Genomic DNA, 20762 nt, shown 5'->3' with positions numbered 1-20762 from the left:
GGCAGCTAGACAAAAACAAAAAATAACGTACAAAGGAACTCCAATCAGGCTCTCAGCGGATTTCTCAAAAGAAACTTTACAGGCAAGGAGAGACTGGACTGATATATTCAAAATACTGAAAGACAAAAACTTTCAGCCAAGAATACTCTATCCAGCAAAAATATCCTTCAAATATGATGGAGAAATAGTAACTCTCCCAGATAAACAAAAGCTAAGGGAGTTCATGGCCACGAGACCCCCACTACAAGAAATACACAAGAAGGCTCTCAGGCGTGAAAAAAAGAAGAGAAAGGGAATACAAAGCTTGGAGCAAGGAGAAAAATAGGTAGATAAACTCAGAAAAATAGTAGATCTTTACTGCAATAGGTTAGAAACCACTTAAATACCAAAATCAAAGATCAAAGGAAGGAATTCACCAAAAGTAAATTTAACCTAATCACTGTAAACACACAGCCACAACACAAGATAGAATAAGGTATAACAAGAATGACTTAGAAGCGGAAGAGGAAAGTGATTGCATTGACTTAATATGAGGAAATAGGAGGCCATCAGATAATGGACTATCTCATACACAAGATCTTTTACACCAACCTCAAGGTAACCACTAAACAATCAAAACAAAATCACATATGATAAACAAAGAGAAAACTAGAAGAGTCATAAGACAGAAAAACCAAGCTGATTTGGCAGTCCGAAACAAATGGGACAAGAAACAAAGGAAACGCAAAAGAACCAGAAAATGAGGGACAAAACAGCAACATTAAGCCCTTATATATCAATAATTACCCTAAATGTAAATGGATTGAACTCTCCAATCAAAAGATACAGAGTGGCAGGATGGATTAAAAAGCAAGACCCAACAATATGCTGCCTCCAGGAAACACATCTCAGCTCTAAAGACAAGCACAGGCTCAGAGTGAAAGGATGGAAGACAATACTCCAAGCTAATGGCAAACAAAAGAAAGCAGGTGTTGCCATACTCATATCAGACAAAGTAGACTTCAAGATCAAACAGGTAAGAGAGATAAAGAAGGGAAATATGTAATGATAAAAGGGACACTCCACCAAGAAGACATATCACTTATAAATATATATGCACCCAACATAAGAGCATCAATGTACATAAAGCAACTATTAACAAACCTAAAAGGAGACATTAACAACAACACAATAATAGTAGGCGATCTTAATACCCCACTTACATCAATGGATAGATCATCCAGACAAAAAGTCAATAAAGAAGTGGTAGACTTAAATGAAAAACTGGACGAGATGGACCTAGTACACATATACAGAGCACTCCATCCAAAAACAGCTGACTACACATTCTTCTCAAGCGCACATGGAACATTCTCAAGGATAGACCATATGTTGGGAAACAAAGCAAGCCTCAATAAATTTAAGAAGACTGAAATCATAACAAGCATCTTTTCAGACCATAATGCTATGAAACTGGAAATGAACCATGAAAAAAAAACTGGGAAAGTGACAAAAATGTGGAGATTAAACAACATGCTACTGAACAACCAATAGATCATTGATGAAATTAAAGGAGAAATCAAAAACTATCTGGAAACAAACGAAAATGATAACATGCCATATCAAACCATATGGGATGCAGCAAAAGCGGTCCTGAAAGGGAAACTCATAGCGATACAAGCGCACCTTAACAAACAAGAAAAAGCCCAAATAAGCAACCTTAAATTACAGCTAACAGAACTAGAAAAAGAAGAACAAACAAAGCCCAAAGTCAGCAGAAGGGGAGAAATAATAAAAATCAGAGCAGAAATAAATGAAATTGAGACCAAAAAAAGAATAGAAAGGATTAATGAAACAAAGAGTTGGTTCTTTGAGAAGATAAACAAAATCGACAAACCCTTAGCCAGGCTTACTAAGAAAAAAAGAGAAAAGGCTCAAGTAAATAAAATTAGAAATGAAAGAGGAGAAATTACAACGGATACCATGGAAATACAAAGGATTATAAGAGAATACTATGAGAAATTATATGCCAACAAATTGGACAATTTAGAAGAAATGGATAAATTCTTAGACTCATACAACCTCCCAAAACTGAACCAAGAAGAAATGGAGAATCTGAATAGACCAATCACAAGTAAAGAGATTGAAATAGTAATCAAAAACCTACCAAAAAATAAAAGTCCAGGACCAGATGGCTTCTCCAGTGAATTTTACCAAACATTCAAAGAAGATTTAATACCCATCCTTCTCAAACTATTCCAAAAAAGAGAGGAAGATGGAACACTTCCTAAATCATTCTACGAGGCCAACATCACCCTGATACCAAAGCCAGACAAAGACAATACAAAGAAAGAAAATTACAAGCCAATATCACTGATGAGGGCCGGCCCCGTGGCTTAGCGGTTAAGTGCGCGAGCTCCACTGCTGGCGGCCCGGGTTCGGATCCCAGGCGTGCACCGACGCACCGCTTCTCCAGCCACACTGAGGCCCCGTCCCACATACAGCAACTGGAAGGATGTGCAGCTATGACATACAACTATCTACTGGGGCTTTGGGGGGAAAAAATAAATAAATAAAATCTTTAAAAAAAATATATATCACTGATGAACATAGATGGAAAAATCCTCAAAAAAATATTGGCAAACCGAATACAGCAATACATTAAAAAGATCATACACCATGATCAAGTGGGATTTATAGCAGGGACGCAGGGATGATTCAACACCCACAAATCAATCAACATAATACATCACATCAACAAAACAAAAAATAAAAACCACATAGTTGTCTCAATAGACGCAGAGAAGGCATTTGACAAGATACAACATCCATTTATGATAAAAACTCTCAACAAAATGGGAATAGAGGGAAAGTACCTCAACATAATAAAGGCTATATATGACAAACCCACAGCCAACATCATACTCAACAGGGAAAGACTGAAAGCCATTCCTCTGAGAACAGGAACGAGGCAGGGCTGCCCACTCTCACCACTCCTGTTCAACATAGCACTGGAGGTTTTGGCCAGAGCAATTAGGCAAGAAAAAGGAATAAAAGGAATCCAAATAGGTAACGAAGAAGTGAAACTCTCACTATTTGCAGATGACATGATTTTATATATAGAAAACCCTAGGGGCCAGCCCCATAGCTTAGTGGTTAAGTGCTCGCACTCCGCTGCTGGTGGCCCAGGTTCGGATCCCGGACGCGCACCGACGCACCGCTTCTCCGGCCATGCTGAGGCCGCATCCCACGTACAGCAACTAGAAGGATGTGCATCTATGACATACAACTATCTACTGGGGCTTTGGGGGAAAAAAATAAATAAATAAAATTTTAAAAAAAGAAAACCCTAAAGAATCCGTTGGAAAACTATTAGAAATAATCAACAACTACAGCAAAGTTGCAGGGTACAAAATCAATCTACAAAAATCAGTTACATTTCTGTATGCTAATAATGAACTAACAGAAAGAGAGCTCAAAAAGATAATACCATTTACAATTGCATCAAAAAGAATAAAATACCTAGGAATAAATCTTACCAAGGAGGTGAATGACCTATACAACGAGAAGTATAAGACATTATTGAAAGAAATCCATGATGACATAAAGAAATGGAAAGATATCCCATGCACATGGATTGGAAGAATAAACAGAGTTAAAATGTCTATATTACCTAAAGCAATCTACAGATTCAATGCAATCCCCAGCAGAATCCCAATGACATTCTTCACGGAAATAGAAAAAAGAATACTAAAATTCATATGGGGCAACAAAAGACTAAAGAATAGCTAAAGAAAGCCTAAGAAAAAAGAACAAAGCAGGAGGCATCACAATCCCTGACTTCAAAACATACTACAAAGCAATAGTAATCAAAACAGCATGGTACTGGTACAAAAACAGACACACAGATCAATGGAACAGAATTGAAAGCCCAGAAATAAAACCACACGTATACGGACAGCTAATTTTCGAGAAAGGAGCTAAGAACATACAATGGAGAAACGAAAGTCTCTTCAATAAATGGTGTTGGGAAAACTGGACAGCCACATGCAAAAGAATGAAAGTGCACCATCTGCCATCACTATTCACAAAAATTAACTCAAAATGGATCAAAGACCTGAAGGTGAGACCTGAAACTACAAAACTCATAGAAGAAAATATAGGCAACACACTATATGACATTGGTCATAATGGAATCTTTTCGGATGACATGCCTACCCAGACTAGGGAAACTAAAGAAAAAATAAACAAGTGGGACTTTATCAGATTAAAGAGCTTCTACAAGACAAACAAAACCAGAATCAAGATGAACAGACAACCCACCAGCTGGGAGAGAATATTTGCAAAACATACATCTGACAAGGGGTTCATCTCCATAATATATAAAGAACTCACACAACCGAACAACAAAAACACAAACAACCCGATCAAAAAATGGGCAGAGGAAATGAACAGACACTTCTCCAAAGAAGATATACAGATGGCCAATAGGCACATGAAAAGATGTTCAACGTCATTAATCATCAGGGAAATGCAAATCAAAACAACACTAAGAGATCACCTCACGCCCGTGAGAATGGCTATAACCACCAAGACAAAAAACAACAAATGTTGGAGAGGATGTGGAGAAACAGGAACCCTCATACACAGCTGGTGGGAATGCAAACTGGTGCAGCCTCTATGGAAAACGGTATGGAGATTCCTCAAAGAATTAAAAATAGAGATGCCCTATGATCCAGCTATCCCACTACTGGGAATCTATCCAACGAACCTGAAATCAACAATCCAAAGAGGCTTATGCACCCCTATGTTCACTGCAGCATTATTCACCATAGCCAAGAAGTGGAAGCAACCTAAGTGTCCCACGACTGACAATTGGATCAAGAAAATGTGGTGTATATATATATATATATAAACACAATGGAATACTACTCAGCCATAAAAAAAGACAAAATTGTCCCATTTGCAACAACATGGATGTGCCTGGAGGGTATTATGTTAAGTGAAGTAAGCCAGAAGGAGAAAGACAAACACTGTATGATCTCACTCATATGTGGAATATAAACCAACACGTGGACAGAGAAAACTGTATTGTGGTTACCAGGGGCAATGGGGGTGGGGAGTAGGCACAAGGGGTGAAGGGAGTCATATATATGGTGATGGACAAACAAAAATGTACAACCCAAAATTTCACAATGTTAAAAACTATTAAAACATCAATAAAAAACAAAAAAAAAAAGACAACAGATAACAAATGTTGATGAGGATGTGGAGGTAAGGGAACCCTTACACACTGTTGGTGGGAATGTAAATTGGTACAGCCATATGAAAAACAGTATGACAGTTCCTCAAAAAATTAAAAATTGAACTACCATATGATCCAACAATCCCACTCCTGGGTATATATCCAAAGGAATTGAAATCACTATCTTGAAGGGATATCTTCACCTCCACGTTCATCGCAGCATTATTCACAATAGCCAAGATATCAAAACCGAAGTGCCCATCAATGGATGAATGGATAAAGAAGATGTGGCATATATAAAATGGAATATTATTCAGCCATGAGAAAGAAAGAAATCCCGCCATTTGCGACAACATGGATGGACACTTAGGGCATTAGGCTGAGATAACTCAGACACAGAAAGACAAATACTATATGATATCACTTATATGTGTGATCTAAAAAAGCTTAACTTGTAAAAACAGAGAGTATAATGGTAGTTACCAGGAGCTGAGGGGTGGGGGAACGGGGGAGTTGTTGTTTAAGGGTACAAACTTACAACTAGTAGATAAAGAAGTTCTGGAGCTATAATACACAATATAGTGATTATGGTCAACAATACCGTATTATAAACTTCAAAGTTGCTAAGAGACTAAATCTTTTCTAGTTGAGGTATAATTGACATATTAGTTTCAGGTGTACAACCTAATGATTCGATATTTGTATACATTGCGAAATGATCACCACAATAAGTCTAGTTAACATCCGTCACCATACATAGTTACAAATTTTTTTTCTTGTGATGAGGCCTTTTAAGGTCCTAAGAGACTAAATCTTAGCTGTTCTCAATACAAAAAAGAAATGATAAATATGTGACATGATAAAGGTGTTAGCTAATGCTACAGTAGTAATCATATTGTAATATATAAACGTATCAAACCAATACATTGTACACCTTAAATTTATACAATGTTATATGTCAATTATATCTCAATAAAAAATATCACTGCCCAATGTCCTTTGATATTAATAATAATAATAACCATTAATTACACACTTAGGAATGTTCCAGGCAAAAAAAAAATTATGCTTCTAAACATAAGTCACTAATGCTATTAAATTCTGGAAGAGAAGGAAATAGAGGGAATACAGCTCCTAATAATAAGCTGAATGAGAAGCTCTCAGGGACCAAAAATCTTTTTCCTTAAAATTCAGTTAAATTTAATAATGACTTACCGTTTACCAGTTAAAAGAGATCAAAGAAGAGAATTTGCTTTTAGCTTGTCACTATTAACCCACTAGAACAGTGGTTCCTAACCTTTTACATATCAAAGACATCTTTGAAAATCTGGCTAAAGTATGGACCCTTTTACCAGAATAATGTACGTACACATCATATTTTAACACGCAACTTCAGAGATTGATAGATTCTTCCAAAGCCTAAAATTAAGAACCCTCCCATAAGAAAAACAAAGTAAGAATAGCCAAAGACAGTAGCAACTTCCAATTTCCTACTTTCAAATTAGTTTTAAATTTTGAGAGACCAAATTATTTCAGAGCAACAAGTTTTTTCATTTGTGCCTTGAGTCCACTTCCTCAGTATAATTAAATGAAACAATAGCTCTGGAAGGAGTCTTTCCTTTAGCTCCCTAATCAGTAGGAATGAGCTACTAATTATCTGGTAGAAGGAAGATAGTCATACCTCTATACTAACAAGGTGCTGACTGATATTCAGAGATTGAATCAAAATTATTCCTTAAAACCTCTTACTGTTATAAGTCATTCGATGCCCAGGTAGGGACTTATCAAACTGCCTCCTCACCAAGTAGTCAACCTGGCTGCTCAAGGATAAGGGTTCAGAAGAGGCTCAGAAAGCTCACACTAACACTGTCCTGCAACGGCACCGGAGGACGGTGTACAGTGGAGCCTAAATCTCTGGACTACTATTGACAGAACCCGCTTACACTGCCAAGTCTAGACCCTCGACAGCCTGGGGGTGAGGGGACTCAGAACTTACATGCAGAAGCACATTATGTAGGGTCCACCCCCAGCCCTGAGAACTGGGTGCCTTGTTGACCCCAGCTGCCACACTGGCCAGTGGCAATACAGTCTTCATGAAGGGAAAGAGAAACAAATGCCATACAGTACCGGGGCCACTTGCACCACTTGCAGTTGTATGTGCTGAGGCTGCTGAAGACCCGATGTGGACTGTGACACAGGGATATACTGAATTCTCTGGTAGTCCCCTTGTGGTGTTCGGTAATCTGTGGTTAAGGTCTGGGACAGTTCTGTCATGGCTTGGGTTAGCAGGTCCGTTGTCTAGAAAAATCACAAAAAACACATTAGTTGGTAACGCTACTGCTTGTAGCTATTTCAGTGCTCTTAAATCCTACAAAAATTTAGTTTATCTCACTGGTGGACCATGGAACTACAAATTAGCCCTGAGCTCAGAGAAAAATTCCAAAGTTGAAAAGATGTTGGAAGATTACCTATGTATCTATATCTATATCTATCTGTCTGTGTCAGGCCCAGTAGAGTTACCCTAGAGGTTCTGACAATCTCACAGTGAACGAGCAGCACTGAAAATTTCTTGCTAGCCTTTTACAGAGAGTTTTGTAAAACACTGACTAGGAGACCCAATCATAAGCATAATGCCTTGAGAAAACTGAAGGACAATGAACTACATTCGCAGCCAATTAAATAACAAGATAGAGTGGCTTTGGCACTGAAAGCTATGAATGCAAGTTCCTGAAGGAGATGAGAGGCTCTTACCAGTCACACACTTACCACCACAGTCTCTCCAGTGGCACTATCTGTAGTTAGAACTGCTGGGGTAGCACTGATCACAGCTGTCGTCAGTGGTGTATGTAAGGTGTTAGGGAGCTGGGCATACTCTGGATGCTTCTTTCGAATATGTTGTACCATCTTGGTCTGAAAAATTATGGCAAAAACCAAGAATGATTACTAGAATTAATTATTTTCAATCTTTCTCAAATATGAAAACCCTCATTTCCATTATGCCTTAAAATAAAAATGGGAGCGACGTTGACTGTGCCTGCCCTTCTTAAGGCAGCACAACACTGGGAAAGGGAAGAAAGAAGAGGCTGAAAAGAAATTAAAGGCTCACGTGACCCCGCACCATCAGGCAAGGTCAGAATACCTCACAGTATCCCCTAATCCCACCAATACCTGTAGCAATCAATCACAAGCCCCCCCCAGCAAAAATGACCCCCTTCTCAAGAACTATCATTTCGGTTCCCATGTAGTAATTCTGTAAGCCTGAGCTCACAAACTATGAGCCCAGAATATTCAAATATGAGACCTTCAGCAGGCCAAGGGAAAAGGAAACCAGTCGAGTGCTCAGGCTATCAAACGATGCTAATTCTGGGGAAAGTCCACCATATTCTCTTCCCATTCTGTGCTTATGGTCTCTGTTCTCAGGAAACAGCTCCTGAAGTAGGAAAACACTTCCGCTAGCCCCCCATCAATTCAGAAGAAGCCATCAGAGCATCTGGATGAGATGCCATCTTCTCCTTTGAGATTCCTTCAGTAGTGGTCTTGATTCGGATTAGGTCAGAAGCCTTTGCCATACCTTGCTGCTGTACTGTTTGGAGCAGTGAGGGCAGCAGACGGGAGGGGTAGCTATGGTGCCCGTGAGCTGGGTGTGGGTGCTCAGCATGGGGTCTGGTTCTCCGGGGCCAGCAGGACGAAGCTTCCTAATGCTTGGTGGGAGCTCAGCCCCTGGATGGTTCTTCAGAATATGGGCTTTTCGCTTGCTGGCACTTTTATAAACCTGCAAATTCAAATGCTTTGCCATGAAAGCAGTACACAGTTCCACTTTCTTGCTTAAAGCAAACTAACAATTTCATTACAAGAAAATGAAAAGTATTCATGTAGGCAAAAATAAAATATATTAACAGATATATTGAAGGATAATAAGGATATAAAATAAATTAGAATAAAATAATGATGTAATATAAATATGCTAGGCATCTTTCTCGAATTTATATATCTAAGTTAGTAACAGTAAAAATACCCTTTATCCTAAAGTTTAAAAGGTGGATATACAGTCATAGAAAGAGAATTGTTTCCAAGGCCAGTTGTTCACTCTTTAGTCTTTCTATGAAAGCTCTCATATGACGTATGTCATTGACTACCAGATGCCAAAGAATCTTCCAAAATGGCAAATCTAATAGCAACAAGACCTGTAGTGGTGACTATGCTTAAAAAAATATTTCTTACTTTTAAGCTGACACAGCTACATTGTAAAAGAAAACAATATTACAATGAAACAATAGATGTATATTCTCTTTCTGTCTTTTTTGTAACTGCCCAAAAATAAAGAATGGAATAGTACAAATAGAGTACTCCACCACAAAACTTTTTCACATCCTACTCAGTCTTCTAGAAATCCAAAATCTACCGTGTATTTTACAAGTAGGATGATAAACACTCTCATTCTAGAGCTTAGGAATTTAAAATGAATTCATATACTAAGCTCTTGGTAATAAGCCTTTTCTTTTGTAACTAAAATCACAGAGCAAAGGAACAAAACAAAGTCAACTAATTCTTAAGAAAAAAATTTTGGCTTCAAATGAAGCTGCACTTCTAGCCCTTTCTTATCTGAACGGAAAACTACTGAGAGACAGGGAACCATCTGTTAAGAGTAATTGCAAGATCCTAATATATATTTATACATGCAAAAAAATTGGCTCTAAGCAGGGCTCCCACAGAGGCACAGCAGAACGAAGAGTCCTTTTACCTTATCACAGTACTGACAGAAGTAATCACGGTTGGGTTTTATGATGGGTAGAGTCAACTCTGGCACCTCTTCTATCTTCATGTCTGGGTGTCTCTTTGATAAGTGATTTACCTAAAGGGGAAAAAATAAAATGAGGAAGAGACCCTATTACCAACCAATGCATCTGATATTGACTGCTAGAAGCTAAAATTCTCTGCAGCAATGCCCCAAAACAATAAGGCATTTGGGCAGAACCAGCATTACCAGGCCCATCTGACACCAAAGCATTAACAGTCACAGTTAACAGGAGTTAACAGTAATTCAGCAAATTCCTGAAGGTGAATTGGGTCACTGTGGATCCCATTAACTGTCTTTGCCTAAAAGAACTGCTGTTGCAAAAAGGAAAATAATACTAGCGTGAATTTCTTTGGTGAATTCTCCTGATGAAAACCTGCCTTTCATTATTTAGTGCCCTAGCCTCAAGAGGACATTGAATGAGATACAAACTAAGGTTCTGAATTTTAAATAATGCTCTACGACTTTAGCTCTTGGCAGAAATATGTTCTACAAAAACTGTAATAAGGTCAAAATGAATTGAGAGCAGTGAACTGGCTATCCTGGTGTTTCAGCTCACCTGGGTGCACATATCCTGCTTTCATGGAAAGTTCCCTTCTACTGCTGTTTCACATATGAAAAAGAGAGACATTCAAAGGAACAACTGGGGAGAAGGCAAAGACCTCACAAGAAAGTACATTCAGGAACACAAAAGAGAAGAAGGAAATAAAACACGATAAGAGCAGAGATTGAGAAGGGTAAAGCAAAACAAAACTAGTAATGAAAGTGATAGAAAAAGACCTCTTCCAAGAGGTCACCAGAAATGAAGTGTGGGCAAAGGAGGGCAGAGGGAGATGGGAAAGGAGAGAACCCCAAATTGGGAATTGTTTGACTCCATTTTATCCACTAGCCATTGACAAGACCTATTGACAAATTTAGCACAGAATATAGTACAAAAGCCATCGCCATGAACAGAAATGGGTAGGTTTGGAAGACGGCAGAACATGGAGCCATTCGGCACTGACCAGCATGCCTCGTCTCCGGAAGCCCATCATACACAGGCGGCACTTGAACGTGAAGCTGTCATAGTCAGTGGACGTGATCCGAGGCTTAAAAGTCTTGGAGCGGCTGATGCGGTCAGCTTTCTTGGCCTCCCTCTCAGGATTATGCATCCTTTGCATATGTTCCCGTAGTTTGTCTTTTCGCTATTTAGAGAGAATTTTTGAAAAGGCAGGGGGTTGAGGAGTAGGGGTAGAAAAATTTTAATTGGAAGGATAAAAAAGAAATCAATACAAGTTAGCAGTAACCAACCTACCAAGACGCATCCAGGTTGCTAGAGTGCTGGAACATACAAGGACATGGCAGAAGTGACTGGGAATTACTTTGTTCACTACCAAATAAGGGCATTCCAGTGGGCCTTGGTTTAAAATGACCATTCAGTTTGAAAGATACATAATGATTTTTGAGAAGAAAAAATTTACTTTTTTGTAGAGGAGATCAAAGGGTACATGGAATAGTTTGGTATTAAGAAATACAAGACAAATTCATAATGAAGGACAGGTAATACTGGCTTTACAAAGCCATGTGTATACTCAATTACCACACATTTTAATAAACATAATGATATTCCTCTAAATCCCAAATGAATTTAAGTATCTCTCATCTTACGGATTTAGAAGTTCAAGTAAACAATTATACTGTCCACTATGGATGGAGCATACAGTCTAGGTCACAGCTCTTAATTTGATGATCAAACCTAATGATACACGTTGATGTGAATCTATAGAGAGAAAAATTAAGCAGAGCCCATCCTGAATAAAAACCAGTTCCAAAAAATCCCAGCTCCCTTATCCAGGGAGGCTCTGCTCTTGGACATAGGATTAAACTGTTACTGGTCTTATAAAGATTTTGAACCTTTCTACGAGACCAGTTCTTCCCACTTTTCGGTGCAGGGGCTTTTTTTTAACCACCTCATTTTTCAGCACACTTATTTGACACTATTTCCTGAGGGCCCACCAAGTATCAGGAACCATGCTAAGTTGCAAGTTCCAGCGCCAGGCACCCCTCACCCACCTCCCTCTTCTGCTACAATGGAGATGACCCAACTGTTCTTTCTTCCTACCCCCACCCACCCTCATTCCTGGAAAGCCAAGGAGAGAATTTCATAGTTTCCTACTCTGCAGTAAAATCTGGATTAAAAACACTGCCCTAAATCATAGTATTTGTCTTTAGTCCGGATACAATGATAAAGCTCTCCACCTCAGACCTCTGTTGCATTTGTACTTTTTCCTAAGCATCAGTATTCACTAATTTCCCCCCACCAACCCCTTTAAACAGACCAATTTATTTAACCGAATCATTACATAAATCCCAAAGCCTAATACTAATACTGATATCATACCGTGCTATGCATGCAGTGACAAACATGTTTGTTGAATGCCAAACCTCCACAAAGCCTCTCCATCCTAACAGCTCCAAAGCCAAATTCATTATCCCTTCCTACTCTCTCTCCTCTTACCGAAGTCTCGCTCTTGTATCAGTAGTGTTCCCAAACATCTAGCCTCGCAAGCTACAAATCTCAGTTCCTCGCTGCCCACCCCTCACCCTTTTATCCACACTCAAGGTCCTATCAGTTCTCCCCTAGATACTTGTCTGGAATATCGGCCCTCTTCTCCATGCTCACTGCCTGTGCCTCAGTTTTGGCCCATGAACGCCCATGGGTCACTTCACTGGTAGTCTAATTACCTAGCCTAACAAGCTGGCTTAACCTACCTCTCTGGCTTCCTCTCACCACTGGCCTCTTACCATGCCCTCCAACCACTACCCCTCTCACCATCTCCTAAATATGGAATTGCCTTAGTCCCTGCTATTCCCTCTGCTTGGGGCATCTTTATCACTCCCTCATTCCTCATCCTATCCCTTGCTCTAGCAGGCTAACTCTTCCCCACCTCTAGTGAATTCAAAAGTGTCACCTTATTTATTAAGTCCTCCCTATACCCCAAATCAGAGTTAATTCTTCTCATGGCATTTTATTCTTTTCTCTATTATAGTAGCAATAACACTTGTTTAATGCACATGTCTAATTTTCCCCTTAAACTGCGAGCTCCTTGAAGTCAGAAGGCCCTACCTTATCTTTACATATGCTGACCTCAGGAGCTTATAGTTAGTAGGACAATTACAATACAGTACAATAAGTGCTATGATGGGGTCACAGGCAAAAGGTCCTATGGGAATACGCAAAAGGTCCTATGGGAATACATAGGCGAAGCACCTAACCCAGTGTGGGGGGATCAACAGATGCCCCCAAACGAAATGACATCAGCCAGGTGGAATGGTGAGAGAGTCTGAAAGTTTATTCAGGTGGGGAGTGGGAAGGAGAGCCAATGCGAAGGCCCCTGGACAGACAGTATGCACACTGAAGAAGTAATCCAAGTGGTTCAGTGCAGCCAAAGCACAAAGCGGAAGGGGGACTGGGGCGGTAACTGGGAGCCAGGTCTTGCAGTGTCTTTTAAGTGATAAGCACTTTGGAATCTACCCATGTGAAGAGCTATTAAAGGGTTTTTCAGAAGGGACATGACATGAGATTTGTTCTCTAGAAAAATTACTCTGGTTATAGTCTGAAAAATGGATTGAAAGTATGTGGTGGTTTTGTACAGTGTCGACTTCGCTAAGGGGACTACATCTACATGGATCCCCTGCCCAGTGTGGTTCCCGGTTAGAGTCAGCCCAGAGAGACTCACACCAGACTGGAGGGTGGAAATGAAGCAGCAGCTGTGATCCTCATCGGGTCAGACGCAGAGGGGCCAGTGCACTCCTGCTTATCCTCATTGTCTTCCTGACAGCCAGCCCTGCTGGCCAGCTCCACATGCACCAGCACACACAGCAACACAGTCTACCATGGAAAGCACCAGCTCTCCTTCATGGGCCCACCCCACAGTTGGAGGTGCCTGGGTTCCCAGACTCCCAGGTAAGTTCCCATTTGTCCATCCTGACCAGGGCTTCAGAGGGTGCATTAGTGACCTTTCTCTGATCCTCCAACTTCTCCTATCAGACCCTTACTTCTTCATCTTTTCCTATAATTAAGTTCTTACTCCTATAAGAAAATCCCTTATTCCATAACGCTCATAGTGGGTTTGCTTCTCTGATTGAACCCTGTCTAATATACTGGGTGAAAGTAAAGGAGAAAATGGAAGCAAAAAGGTGTTTTTTTACAAGCCTCGGTGATAAAATGATATCTGGCACAAAACAGATAATCAAAAAATGTTGAACAGATAGGATAGATGGCCAACCAGTTAGCATCATAAGACAGAGATCTTTTTAGATATATTGGTTTTCTTTTTTAAATTAAGAAACAGAAAAACACCTAGAACCATTTATACTTTCCACATTAGAGGTCCCTACAGAATTCTCTATCATGCTATTATATATTGAAAGCCAATGAGATTATATTCCCTTACACACATACCACAAAACATAAACTTTGAAAACTGCTTTCTATTTCTCTTTAACGTCTCCACATTATATATAAACACATCCTTTTAAAATTAGTTTTCCCCTCCCAAATCCATTTCTGATTCTTTTCCCGTTTCTATGACAGAATGACCTACAATCATGTTCAGTAGACTCTCTCTCAGTGATATCTTTGCAGAACCATTTGACTTCCCAATAAAGCATATTTTATTGTTTCACATTTATTTGTTTAACTCTTATGGCTGAGTCGCCCATGGATTTGTCTTTTGCTTCTTCTAAATTCCAGGCAGGTTACTGATACCTATTATTTTTTATTTTAATCCTTAAAGTCATTAACATTCCCCAAAGTAGTCTAAGCCCTCTTAATGTTCTACAGACTTCCCACCCCGTTAGATGACAGCCCTGCTGCCTTCAGGGCTCAATTATCAGGCTCAATAAAAATCTCTTTTTTGTGTGTGTGTGAGGAAGACTGGCCCTGAGCTAACATCCGTGCCGATCTTCCTCCACTTTACGTGGGACGCCGCCACAGCATGGCCTGACAAGCAGTGCATCCCTGCACGCCTGGGATCCGAACCCAGGCCGCCAGCAGCGGAGCGCACGCACTTAACTGCTACGCCACGGGGCCAGCACCTCAATAAAAATCTCTTGATTTGATAAGTAAATGTATTGTTCTCTTAGGAATTCCTCAATAGCAATTTACTTCTACACATTATACATTTGGATTCTTTTAGAAGATGCATTATTAATATGTTTGGGGATTTGAATTTATTATTTGGGGAAGTTAAGGTGAGTTTTTTCCTTAAATTTATCATAATAACTAAATCAAACATGAGACACAAACGCACCTCCAGTCCAGTTCTTCGTGAGCAGGTGATAAACGGATGAAATGAGCAGGCATTTGTCCTCAGCCTGATATCATTCCAGTGGCCATGAGAACAACCCTGGGCTGCTCCCTGGTTACATACCTTAAATTGCTTCCCACACGTCGAACACAGGAAATCTTTGCGATCCGAATGTCGGAGCATGTGGAGTCGCAGTTTGTCAGGACGACAGAAGGCTTTGTCGCACTCTGTGCACTGGTAGATCTTCTCTGAGTGGAAGCTTCGCACGTGTTTTTTCACCTGGCAGTGAAGACAGAAAAAGTCAGGGGACTTGGGCACCAAAGGAAATGACAAAATGCAGTTTATGATCGCTAGAGGGAGCCAAACACACTCTCAAGGCTTTCCATCAACCTGGCGGTGTAATCCAATCAGATGTGATTGATAATTGGCCTCACCAACACATACTACCCCTGTCACAAAGGAACAGAACAAGTAGCCAGAAGGCCTTACAGATCTCGACCTCCCATACGACCTGAAGAGGAGGAAGTCTGGTGCTTGTTCACTCAAAGCCCTGATCACTTGGAAAACATTTTTCTTTTTTTTCTTTTCTTTTAAGATTAAAGGTAGAATTTCTTTGTATTTAAATGAATCTTGCTAAAAATTATCTATAGGAAGACAAAAAACAATTCTTTTTCACTTTTTCCTGCCCCCAACATCTATAGAAGCAATTTAGCCCCTTTTAGTAATTGGTCCTTTTACATCTGTCTATAGAATCAGATTCTGAACAATTAAAGACATGAATTAGATGATATAGAACACATTACCCATTTATGAGAACACCACCAGTGTCATTTCTCCTTAATTGGGACTTATTCCCTGTACTTTTAAATAACTTAAATAAAGGAATATGACCTTTGAACTCTCTCAGCCATAAACATCCAATGAAGAAGAGCTATGGATGGCAGCTAAGTAGTGAGTCCTATCAAACTATTCCTATAAGACGTTTTGCTTCATTATTTTGGGATTCTCTTTTGCCATTAGATTCTGCCTTAAAGCAACTTTTCTAATTGTTTGTGTAAAGTGAGAAAATTACCAAGACTCCCAACATTAGGAGAACTATGATTAAATCCTAGTCTCCTTTTGCTTTAGTAATTTAAAAAAAGAGAGAGGATATTTTTACCAGATATTTAGATTTAATTATTCATTGACTAGCATATAATAATAGCATCACTTGAAGGCCAAATGAAATCATGAATATTCTGGAATTTATCTTCGCCCATTTTGCTCCAGAATATAGTAAGGGGAGGAAGTCAGTGTTTGATACAAAAGTATATTATATACCAACTTTCTCTTTGTTTCCTTCCAAAATGCATAATCTTAGTAAAGTAAAACAGGAAACCACAGTGGTAGGGAGGAAATGTTTCCAGGCCAGGAAATGTGAGTGTGTCTTCCACAGGCTCTTTATTTTTTTTTAATTAATTTATTTTTTTTGGTGAGGAACATTGGCCCTGAGCTAACATCTGTTGCCAATCTTCCTCTTTTTTTTCACTTGAGGAAGATTGTCACTGAGCTAACATCTGTGCCAATCTTCCTCCATTTTGTATATGGGACGCTGCCACAGCATGGCTTGATGAGCGGTGTGTAGGTCTGCGCCCAGGATCCAAACCAGAGAACCCTGGGCCACTGAAGCAGAGCGCGCAAACTTAACCACTACGCCACCGGGCCAGCCCCCAAGGCTCTCCGTATTTTATGAGTAGTGGATATTGGCAAGGATAAAGAAAGACTTTAAAACTTATAACCAGATCTGTGTATTTATTACTTGTAATACAACTTAAATGTTTACATGCCAATGTCTGATTTGGACACTTAAGGGTCATAATAATCTTTTGTTTAGCAAAAGTAGTTTGACTAAAGAAAAAAAAAGTAGTTTGACTGAAAAAATATTATTCTCAACTATAAAGTTGTTTCAAAGAAGGGATGAAAATGCAGGTGATAGGCAGTCTCAATTTTCCAAAAATCAAAATTTCTTTTACCAAAAGAAGGCAGTATATAAGAACCTCAGTAATAGACACTCACCTGGATAAAATCTGGGAAGCGTTTCTTACAAGTTGGGCAGGTGAAGTAGCCATCATTGATATGAATAGCCACATGATCTTTCAACAAATCAAGGCGGTCAAAGGATTCTGGGCAAAAAATGCAAGAGTAAGTCTTCTGGTCCGAATGGAGCTTCATGTGGCTCTCCAAGGAGGCACTGCTGATGAAGCCCTTGTTACAGAGGTCACAGGTCAAGGGGCAGCTCCCCTCCCGCCCGTGGAAGCGCAGGTGTTGGTCCAGCTTGTCCTTTTCACGAAAGGCCTTCCCACACTGCAAACATTTAAAAGGCCGGAAGGACTTTCGAATAAACAGATGCTGAAGAGCTGCATTCTGAAAGACACACACAAATACGATTATTTAGTGAGGAAATTAAACATGCCAGCGGCTCAAACATTTATAGAGAAAGAGGATGATCTCTGCAATCACAGACTTTCCAGAGAAATTAAACTCTAGGACACACAGTTGAAGGGAGATTTTTCTGGTGAAGACACTAAAAATGAAGCCATCCTCAAAGAAATTCATCTTGAAAAGACAAACTTTTTTGTGTTTTGTTTTATGTCTATGTATGTATGTTTTCTTTTGAAAAGATTTAAGTAACATTCAAAACAATATTCCCAATAGAGGACTTGTAGAATAAAACAAATCCCAGAATGGAGTAAAATCAAAACTGAAGATGGAAGAAATGACTTGGGATAAGTCTCACACGCATGAAGGAGGTTGGAGCAAGTCAGCCAGATGTTACTTTTTGAAGTCCTTGAGAAAAAGAATTAAGCTTGATTAAATTGTTTAGCAAAAAAAAAAGATAATAAAAAGAACTAAAGGGTAGTACTTAGGGGCTGAGGCAATGGATACGGGGTTTCTTTTGTAGGTGATGAAAACGTTCTGGAATAAGATAGTGGTAATGGTTGCACAGCTTTGAGAATATTCTAAAACCACTATAAAAGGTTGAATTTTATGGTATATGAATTATATCTCAATTTAAGAAAAAGAATTGAAAGAGAAAAGAAAGGATATGTATTTATGTGAACATGTTTGTTCATGAGACAAGACATATGAGCACACATCATACAGGAATATGTGCATTTAATCAAGTCCTACTTAGGAAATGCAGGGGACAAGGTCTGAGTGCAGCTAGTTAGTTCCATTGGTTAGAACGCCATGCTAACAAGGTTAAGCTTATCACTCTGTTCCCTATCTAGACCAGTCAATTATGCTCTTTTTTTTTTGAGTCACAGATTGCACTTCTAATGCTGATTAACCATCTTGTAAATTCATGCAGTTGTTATAGGGAATCCAAGAGAGAATATGGATACTCAGTGCAAATTCATCACTACTACTGGAAAAACAACTCATGCTCTAAGAGCAGATCAATAAAATCATCTTTCACACAGAGACTACAGAATCAATATTTTTGTTATGCTGTAATGAAGACTCATTCAGAAGTTCCTCAAAATACTAGGGGGAAAGCCCTAGAAAACTATTAGGGAAAAAAATCCCTCAGAAAAAATATATCTGCGAATGGGTATGCTTATGTAACTATAAGAGAATGGAAATTGAAGGATTAATGGAGATCTTGTTTTTGTTTTTTTTTTTTAATTGTGGTTGATCTCTTTTTGTAGCTTTATTTTATTTTATTTTATTTTGGTGAGGAAGATTAGCCCTGAGCTAACATCCATTGCCAATCCTCCTCTTTTTCCTGAGGAAGATTGGCTCTGAGCTAACAGCTGTATCCATCTCCCTCCATTTTATAAGTGGGATGCCTGCCACAGCATGGCTTGATAAGTGGTGCGTAGGTCCACGCCCAGGATCTGAACCTGTGAACTCTGGGCTGCCAAAACGGAGCACTCAAACTTAACCACTACGCTACTGGGCTGCCCCCATGGAGACCTTAATGCATTATTCGTGTAATGAAAAAAGTACAGTGAACAATCCTTAAACTCTTAATTTCAAATTACTTATAAGCAGCAACTTCTAAACTAAATTTAATGTGAAATAATCATTTAGGAGAAAAGCAAAATTAGGTTTGATTTAGTGAAAATTCTGAACATAGTTACTATGTAACAGAACACTTCCTCCACAGGGCTTCTCAACAGGCTAGGAGAGAGATTTCACCTACTCATTTATCTTAAGTAGATATTTGGCAATTCTGTAGTCTCCCCAAGTTGACTGGGGCAGCTTCAGGGCTGCATCATATTTTATTCTCCTTTGTATCTAGAACCCTTAAAAAACTACTTAACTCATAGGAAGTGTTCAATAAAAGTTTGAGAATTAATGAAATATATTACATATGAAAATCAAACAGAATTATTTTAAGATTTTTTCTATAGCATCTGCAGAGATCTTTAAGAACAGACCTGCAAATCAACCACAGAGCTTTCCTTCACTTCATTATACTGCTCAGTAGTTACCTAATCCTTTTACTCTATCTGGACAGATACTTCTTTTACATAAAAGCTCTATTTTGGCTACTGTCAGTACTTTATGGAAATATTGCAGATAAACAAATGCCATCCTGAGGTTCAGAGATTCAAGAATTAGAGTGCTTTTGGCACGTAAGAATCCTCTCCTTTACCTAGCACAGTGAAGTTTCCAAGGGCAGACACAATGTACAACAATTGATCGTGGTCACACTGGGGATTCTATTTCTCCTCGGGTGCCAAATCTAGAACTCAGTTTCGTTTTGGTCCATTATGCTAATAAGTCTCCTGTCATTTCTGATTAGTATGAGTGTCCTCAGACACTTGATGTAAACTGAGCAGACACCTGGCTCCACTTTCTTAGTTCTGTCGACAAACCTTGTTCTTATCGTCGTCTTAATTTCCATGGAGCCCTGAATGTTGTCTAAGTACTCAAGAACTAGATTGTATTTCTCTGATCTAATGACCCTAACGTAATCCTCATACTACCAGGGAGTGAAAGTGCTGAAACCGCTCCCACCCCTTGACCACTTGCGGGTCATTTCTACTCTAAGGCATCTTCTGTAGTTCAGAGCTACAATTGGTAGACATTTCTGGAAAAAATCATGAAAAATGGTGGATGCTGCACAGCTGGATCCATTATGTCTTCTGATCCCCGGGTTGCAAGCAGTCCACCACATCATACCACAGGGTACACAAGCTACTCTGAGGCGCCAACGTGGTACAGCTGCTAAAATCTGGGAGGAGGGATTCAGCTCACGTTGAAATGAATTCTGAAACAACACTCTTCGCAGACAGAGACCACAAATGTTCCTAAAGTTTGATATTAACAGCTAAAGGAACCCAAATTATTGATCAATTTTCATGTTATTTTGATCCTGACGCTAAAAGGAATGTTTGTTTGTTGCTGTTTTTTTAAACAACTATTCTCTGGCCTGTTTTCTACCCAGCTTTCAAAGCCT

At 39.3% G+C, this 20762-nt stretch overlaps 1 protein-coding gene across 2 annotated transcripts in view; it reads right to left on the bottom strand.

Annotated features, from left to right (window-relative positions):
* PRDM10 (PR/SET domain 10) overlaps positions 1-20762 on the bottom strand; it is a 96627-nt gene that overhangs the window by 12301 nt on the left and 63564 nt on the right. For both annotated transcript variants that reach the window (XM_058544811.1, XM_058544810.1), the window contains exons 12-18: positions 17366-17713; positions 15434-15589; positions 11024-11203; positions 9966-10076; positions 8796-8996; positions 7991-8134; positions 7352-7522 (exon numbers count right to left, since the gene is read on the bottom strand). In XM_058544811.1, the coding sequence (XP_058400794.1) occupies positions 7352-7522; positions 7991-8134; positions 8796-8996; positions 9966-10076; positions 11024-11203; positions 15434-15589; positions 17366-17713 (1311 nt within the window). The remainder of the gene's footprint in view (positions 1-7351; positions 7523-7990; positions 8135-8795; positions 8997-9965; positions 10077-11023; positions 11204-15433; positions 15590-17365; positions 17714-20762) is intronic.

Source organism: Diceros bicornis, chromosome 7 (genome assembly GCF_020826845.1).
Source record: "Diceros bicornis minor isolate mBicDic1 chromosome 7, mDicBic1.mat.cur, whole genome shotgun sequence".
Taxonomy (NCBI): Eukaryota; Metazoa; Chordata; class Mammalia; order Perissodactyla; family Rhinocerotidae; genus Diceros; species Diceros bicornis.
This window is presented reverse-complemented; position numbering and strand designations above follow the sequence as displayed.